A 7,832-nucleotide genomic window follows, 5' to 3' on the forward strand; every position below is an offset into this window, starting at 1 on the left:
TGGATGGGATCAAATACGGTGGACGAGACTTTCACGAGTGGTAGGCTCAGGGGCTTGTTCACTGTACCCCACTATTGACCTTGTCAGTTGCTTAATATAGGAGGCCTTCCTTGTACCCTCTGATTAAATATAGATGCAGTCACCGATCTTCAAACCTCTAGATTTAACAACATAAGTATTTTCAATTTTTGCCCCCTGGAGAGCAGAATTGGAGTCGAACCGCACTAATTTTTTCTGTCGGCAGCATTTCCTGTGCTGATGGATGGATGGATGGATGGAAGGACGGGCACCATTCGAAAAGCTATTGGACTAGCTCCGCTGACAAAGTAAGCGGAGCTTATAATAAATACTTACACCTTCTCATCAGAGTTAGTCGGCAAGACATTTTGGAAATGAAACCAAAATAAAATTCAGTAACCCTTCATGAATTGTTGTTTTATTGAACCTATTTCGGCTGTACATGGATAGCAAGAAAGAGCTTCAATTACGCCCTGTTGTAGATTTTAAATATCACACATTGACACATAATATCAACATGTTACATTTTGTACATAATGATTTGCCTGGATGCTATGACCAATTAAAGTAAATATGTACATGTAATACTGTAAGCTGCAAGAATTTTGTGCCTCTTCTTTTTATGAATTACTGAATAAACTTCTGAAAAAATGCCAGATTACAGTACCTTTTGTTTATTCAGTTTCTAAAATGAAAAAGGGTGTCGGCAATTTTTGATCTTTTTAATCTTTTTTCAACTGGCAAAGTATGCACAAATTAAAACGTCCACGAAAATTTTGCAGTTCCTTAAAACATTGAGCGAATGGAAACTAACAAAACAGTGGCTGCCAGTATATGTCTGCTGCCTTTCATAAAATGAGAACATGTTACAAGCTTAATACTCAAAAGAACAACTACGTGGTAGTCAAAATCAACAGAACAAGCCAAGATTTGTTCAGAATCAAATACAACACATCAATGAGTTTATAGATGGAAGACTGAACTTGTTAAACAGGCTCAACGACCACAGCGCAATAAACATGATAAATCCATCTACATCATCAATACCAATTGCCCTCATTAGTCATGCAAGTTCCCAAAATCTAAATTTCCCCCAATATTTTTTCACTCTCCGACCACCAAAAATGTTTCTTCAGTTGGGCTTAATGTTGCCTGTAAGCCAAAAGTTTTTTAATGTCTAGCCTTAGTATGTGTAACATGGTAGTTTGTCATTCCATGCACATCATATGTATTTCTCATCTGTTCATCTGGCGCGATGGGATAACCATGCCATAAAATAGATATGGCAACAAATACTCCTACTGATACCTGAATATTGACAACCATTGCATCATTTTTACTAACAAATTATGGCACCGCAATAGGGATCAACAGAGCCAGTGTATTTCTTTCAGGACTCTGTAAATCATCACATCACAGCACCATTGACGGCTCAGCATAGATAGTGTTCTGAAGCCATTTTCCTCCTTCCCCTCCCCCCCCCCCCCCATCTCCCCTACATAATGCAATATCAATATATTAGCAAGAATGAATAAATACTAGACTTTATCAGATCTTGATATTGACCATCCCTGTGATCCTTATATAAACCATTCAATACACACGCTTTATTGTGAGTTATTCGATGTAAATGTTAAATACTTATGAGACCATCATCATTTATACGCGAAACATCTGTTCCTGATATGTACATGCATCACCAATCGATATGTGCATTACTTCAGCTGAATACCACATCTCTCATATAATGCATAACCGGTAACAGCCAGGACCAACGCAACTGATATATATACAAAACACAGCATGTGATATGGACTTTAAAGTATGTAAACACTTTTGCAAACAACCCATCTTTTTTAAGCTTGAGGTTAACATGTGAAGATCAATGCCATATGTTTCAAATCAATACACATATCCAGCAAAGAAAAACATTGGCATGACCTCAACGGAAAGACAACGCTGTCTTTATAAATGACCGTGCCTTCATCAATAACAAGTGTTAGAAAGCCCCACCATGCGACACAAACAGAGATGCCATAAATGCCAGACTCGACCAATATTGATTTTTGGCTATCTGCATCTTATAGCGACTCGGCCCAGGACAGAAATGCATCAGTTTCTAATGCAAATGACGAGTATTTAATCGTGCGTGAGAGAGATTGCTTTTACGAAGAGATGATTAAACTGATGAGGATGCAGGATAGGCTGTCTGGTGCCAGTGATACTGAGAGTGTACATCTGAAGTATGTTACACAGGGCTGCAACGCATAACTGGTATTGCAGATTGGTCAACAAAGTAAATGTGGAATGTATATATGCAACTCAAAACTATTGCTCCTCATTTCAAAATTTTAAAGCCATATGAAGATGCCGCCCAGTAAAATAACTGATGGGCACCAAGAATTTCCCCAATTTCTCTTTTCGTGACAAATTTGGTTCGTGAGGTTGTTTCCACTTATGTATTAACACACTACATTCAGTTATAGCTGTGTTGGTCTCCCAACTCAGAATTAAGAGTTTCCTCGGATTCTTATCTTGACCGACTTCTTTCAAATATTCAATATTTATCAATTGAAATACATTTGCTCACATATATTTCGCAATGATGAATGAAAAATTCTCTGAGAAAAGATGACTATAGAGTCTCGGAAGAGTTAAATGCATAATATTCAACGAACATGTTCACACAGTCCTCCTCACATCATCCATCATCATGGGCCATAAAACCAGTCTGGATTGCTATTCTGTACCAGCTGGGGCCGATGTTAACTCACTGTGAATCCACAACAAGTTGTGTCATCTTGGGATCGACACTGGTTGTGAATAGATCACAACGCTGACATGGCTCCAAGACCATGAATTTGTAGTTGTCATTGGAGACCACAATCTTAGTCAGTCAAGATTACAATTTTCATTAGCCAATGCCTCCTTCTTAGACAGACAAGAACATAATCTCAGTCAGTCAAGACCGTCTTCTTAGACAGTCAAGACCACAATCTAAGTCAGTCAAGATCACAATTTTTATCAGTCAAGACCAATTGTTTGTCCGGAAAGACCATTGATATTCTCTAAGTCTAATCAGCCGAGAACACATTCTCCCATCATGCCTCAGTCCTCGTACGAGTTAACATGCATCAATCGTCGCTGGTCATATATCTCTTCCTCACTTGACTCAGATATGTCCTCTTGCTTGAGCGGCTCGTACTTTTTACCCTTTTTCCATTTCTGGTGAAACATTGGAAGATATCTCGCTTTTGACCTCAACACTTCTAAAATAACAAGTTGACACCAATTTAAAACAACAGAAATGAATTTCTGATTGCTGCTTATTTTTTCTATCATCCGCCAAAAGAGTACATGTATATCGAAAATGAGATATAGCATGTTTAATTTTCAAAAAAGCCTTGTTCTAGAATAATAATTTTTTGTCTGCCACACACAGAAAAAAAACTTTACATGATCATTTGCAAATTTACCTCTAATTTTCACTTGAGAACTGTTAGTGTTACTGTGGTGCTGGTCTTTTGGTGTAAACCATCCTTCCCTCTTTGTCCTCCACATCTGGGTGTAGAGCACGGCCACCAGGACGGTACCCACGATTAAACCAAGGCTTAAAATGCCGTACAGCGCATCCTTGGATCTGCAACGAGACAAATAATGGGGGAACTTGTCAATCATGGAAATGTCATTTGTTGGCACTGTGGCGGGATGGAGACACTTCAAGAACTGATGAAATTTGCCGCTACCTGCAGCTATAACTGCTTCAATGTGTGACAAAATTATCTCTCCTCTGAGGGTAAAACTGGTCATACACAAGGATTGGGAACAGCTTTTACTTGCTACTTGAGAAACATTTCTGTTTATAACCAAGATCTGCCATGTGCCAGAATTCCCTTAAGCTGGCAATATCAAATTTTAGATCAACACATTTTACATAGATAATGGTACTCAACAGTTAATCTGGCCAGTGATTGATCTTTGCAACACCTTCTGGCCACAAGCTGGTCCCGCTGGAACTGATGTTTCCTAATTTGGAATATATTTGAAAGCGCTTGCATTTGATTTCAAATTCAGCAAATATGAAATGATTTTTTTTTCATTTTTACTCCATGTACTTTTGCCTTGGAGAAAAAAATGATTGACTGCAATCATCTGGGTAGTTTATCATACTGAGTGCAAGAAGTCCAGTAAAATCCAATTATCATCATAATGTATTTGTAGATGAATCCCAAGGTGGGCATGCAGGCAAGCAAAGACTGGAGAACCATCTCTTGAAAAGTCTCATCACAGAACTAATTGTGATGGATCGCTTTGGAAGAAACGCTGTAGAAAATTGGATTTTGGCAATATGCTCGCAGACACGAATGCTCTTTATGTATGGGCACTTGAAGTGACTATGAAAGGTTGCTTTGCTGATATAAGCATGGATCCTCGGAGATGGATGATATCAGGGACACTATGATTTTACAATTTTCTAGGGCTGTATTTGAGGCGGGTGCAGAGAAACTGACCCCATTATGCCTACTCCATACTTAGTTTGTTCAAAAATTTGAAAATCTGAATAGGATTTGGAAGTTTCTAATGAAAAAATACACAATGAATATAAATTTCAACAATGTTGTTGTAGATAATGCATGCCGAAAATAGCACCATGATGCTCTGAAATTCTGGAAATATCCTCCCTGATGACAAAATGAAAGAAATCGAGCCACTCACATTCCTACTGGACGGACCCCGGACACCTCCATTGTATGGTTTAATCCTGTGCTTGTTCCATTGGTTGAATTAGACACCACATGAATCATAAAATCCTGAACTCCAACAATTTGATCCCCCATGACAAATGCAATCTCCTCATCATGCAGAATACATGTACATTCATATAGGCCTAGCCATATGCTGGATTGAGTGGTATCATTTGGGTAAATGGTTTTCCATAACAATTTGTCTGACATTTGGGACGAATGACTTGTTTTGTTTTGCATAAATTGAACAAAACAGGGCCAAGCAAATGCAAGAAAAGGTTTGTTTCTCAACATCCTAAGTGGGTGGTGTTCAGTTTCGATTATGACATTGTCAAAATCTATGGTCATTTATTTTCTTGCTCGGTCCCGCTTGTCAGTTATAAAGAATCATTCCAATTACAAGTACCTCAATATTGTTTTATGACTTACCTGTCATTCATGATGGTCCTGATGAAAGCAATGTTCACAATGTAGTTGGAATTCCTACCATCTGCTGCACAATCTGTGTCATTGTTGCAATCTGAGGCATCATCAGCTGCAATCACATCAACTACTGTATCATCAGGTACAACCGCTGCTGGATCAACAGGTTTGGAACTTTTCAAATCCGTCTTACGAGATTCAACGGAGTTTAGAGGACTCCCTTCTCTCTTACTCGAGTCGTTGGGAATAACTTGATCGCTAGAACTTCCACTGTTCAACGCCATCTTACTATGGGCAATCGGAATTGAAGAGGTTTTTGTATCGGAGTTGTAACCACGGCTTCCACTTTTCAGATCCACCTTCCCTGTATCCACGTCTGCAGCTTCATGTGAAACCAAATGGGCAGAGGCAGATGTCAGCTGCACGTCTGATGAGGGAGACACATAAGCAGTGCTCGTGTCTGGAGAATTCTCCTTCAAGTCAACATTTTTTAACACCACCTTAGAAGGATTGACAATAGGGAGGGGAGACACCGATTTCCCCGATTCAGCCAACTTCACCTCATTATCATTCTCAACACCTTTTGACCCAATGTTAGTGTCCTCCACAACAGAATCTTGACTAGTTTTGCTTGCAGTCTCTTCTATTGTTTTTATTTCACTTACATCTGCAGCATTAGCAGATGATTCATCAGTATTTTTCACATCCCCGGTCTCTTTTTCAGAAATTAAAATTTCTCCACTCCTGCTCTTAGCCACTAATTGAACATGTTCAACTTCAGGGTTTGCTTCTTTCTCAACACTACTACCCACAGATTTTACTGGCTCACTGGCTCGCTTTCTCTCAGAAACTGATCTTTTGGATCTTGATAAGGTCTGAGAAACCGATCGTTTCAACTGCCTCAAGTCTGATGCCCTCTTTACTCTTTTTAACATATCTGCAGTGCCTTTCCCCTGCTTTTTCAATTCCTCCGTAAAAGTCCCTTTGAATGTTAGAACCTCATCTTTACCTGTACCAGCAGGATGAAAGATATCGTCGTCCTTCAACCCGTAGAATCTCAAGTCATCTTGAGTGAAACCAATAGTTTTTAAGTACTGTACACTGTGATGAGACAGTGGAAGCGGATGGGGACGAGCATGGCGTTTTAATCGGCTACCCTTCCCCTTGCTGCGAACAACTTTCTTCAGCTTCCGAAGTTTTTTAATAAAGGAATGAGTTTTTTTATTTACCTCTCTCGATGGAAGAAAACGGTGAAATAAGTCAGTCATATTGCCTAACCTTTGCATTACAGATTTAAAATGTTCTAAAGCATCCTTCATTTGTATAGAATGAGGATGAAGTAATAATTCTTTTGTGTGTAACAACTGTTTGTGGTTTTTATTTCGATGTTTTTCTTTATGGTGGCTTCGAATTTGAGCCTTTCTTTTCTGATGACTCTCTGTATTCTTTCTAATTTCATTTTCCAACTCTATGCTGCCTTCTGTACCATCAACATTATCTAGTGAATTCAATTCATTAAGTAAAGGTGGTATCACTGTGACAATCTCTAAATCATCACCATCTCCAACCACAGTCATGTAAGTATCTCCCACACCCTGATCAACGCCGCGGCCATGTTGGAGTCCCTCTTTATTACTATCGCTAGTATCAACGACAGCTGGGCGCCGGGCTCGATCCTGATTGATCTCAGCTACCGTTTCATCTATTTCATGATAAAGTTCCAACACTTTGTCTCTCTCCATTTCAGCACCTGAGACAGACTTCTCTGGTTTCTGCTGTGATGTAGTTTTCCATCTCTGAGCATGGCTGTCATCCCTGCGTTTTTCGGGATTAGGTTTCTTTTGATCTATGGCACTTGGAAGAATAGGATGTGACCTCTCATCCTGGAAAGAGACATCAAAAGACATGTAAGACGAAACTGTGGATTTCACCTCGTGCCCTGTCAGTTCAAAAATGCACATGCACGATGTGCACACTACAGTACAGGACACTGACTTGTACAGGTCCATATAAGAAAAATGACCATCAAGAAACAACAACTTACTCATTATTTACAGTAAATATACACACGAAATAGATGTTATTGGAAAGAAGAGAAATAGTTTTCATATTACCTGCAAGATTTGATCACTATATGGCACTAAAATCAATAAAATTATCGAAAAACAAATGAGAAAAAATGACAAATTTTCCTTTGACAGTGACATGTTGTTACAGAACTGCGCTTGACCTATTCCACTCCTGCCGCAAAGACGTATGTCGCTGAAAGCCGAAGACAAGACATGACCTGCCATCTGTCGTTTATTGCCCAGGCCGGATATTCCAACAAACTTGAGACCTCGGCCTCCGTGGGGTGGGGCACTTGGCTGCTTCAACTTTCTAAGGGGCAGTAGAACCTTCCTTAGCAGACTCCTCTCTACAAAGGACACCCTCCCTATCAAGGATACTGCACATCTCAATTAGTGTCAGCATTTGTCAGTCCAAAGGGCGTCCTTAAAAGAGAGGTTGTATTGTGTATCTTCCTACTCTAGACTCCGATGCAGTCCATTTCCTCATCCTGGTCGTCTTTTCTTAAGACGACAGGACAAGGTCAATCCACTGCGTCAGGAGTGTATACTACTCAAGATTAAGTTCCGAACAGATATA

At 39.5% G+C, this 7,832-nt stretch overlaps 1 protein-coding gene across 1 annotated transcript; it reads right to left on the minus strand.

Moving 5' to 3' along the window:
- Positions 1-398: 398 nt before the first annotated feature.
- On the minus strand, positions 399-7,404 carry LOC135482828 (uncharacterized). Its single transcript, XM_064763245.1, has 4 exons — positions 7,301-7,404; positions 5,193-7,069; positions 3,495-3,658; positions 399-3,287 (listed from the first exon to the last, which is right to left on the minus strand). Exons 1-4 carry the CDS (start codon positions 7,391-7,393, stop codon positions 3,127-3,129), a joined length of 2,295 nt encoding a protein of 764 aa, XP_064619315.1. The 5' UTR covers positions 7,394-7,404; the 3' UTR covers positions 399-3,126.
- Positions 7,405-7,832: the final 428 nt, after the last annotated feature.

The sequence above is a fragment of the Lineus longissimus genome, chromosome 2 (assembly GCF_910592395.1).
Source record: "Lineus longissimus chromosome 2, tnLinLong1.2, whole genome shotgun sequence".
Classification (NCBI taxonomy): domain Eukaryota; kingdom Metazoa; phylum Nemertea; class Pilidiophora; order Heteronemertea; family Lineidae; genus Lineus; species Lineus longissimus.

Excerpts from the sequence above, each read along its gene's own strand:
- LOC135482828 (XM_064763245.1), bottom strand. The coding sequence starts at position 7,393 with ATGTCACTGTCAAAGGAAAATTTGTCATTTTTTCTCATTTGTTTTTCG. Across the intron at positions 7,070-7,300 it reads ATAGTGATCAAATCTTGCAG|GATGAGAGGTCACATCCTAT; the intron begins GTAATATGAAAA and ends GTCTCTTTCCAG. Across the intron at positions 3,288-3,494 it reads TTCTCAAGTGAAAATTAGAG|AAGTGTTGAGGTCAAAAGCG; the intron begins GTAAATTTGCAA and ends TTGTTATTTTAG.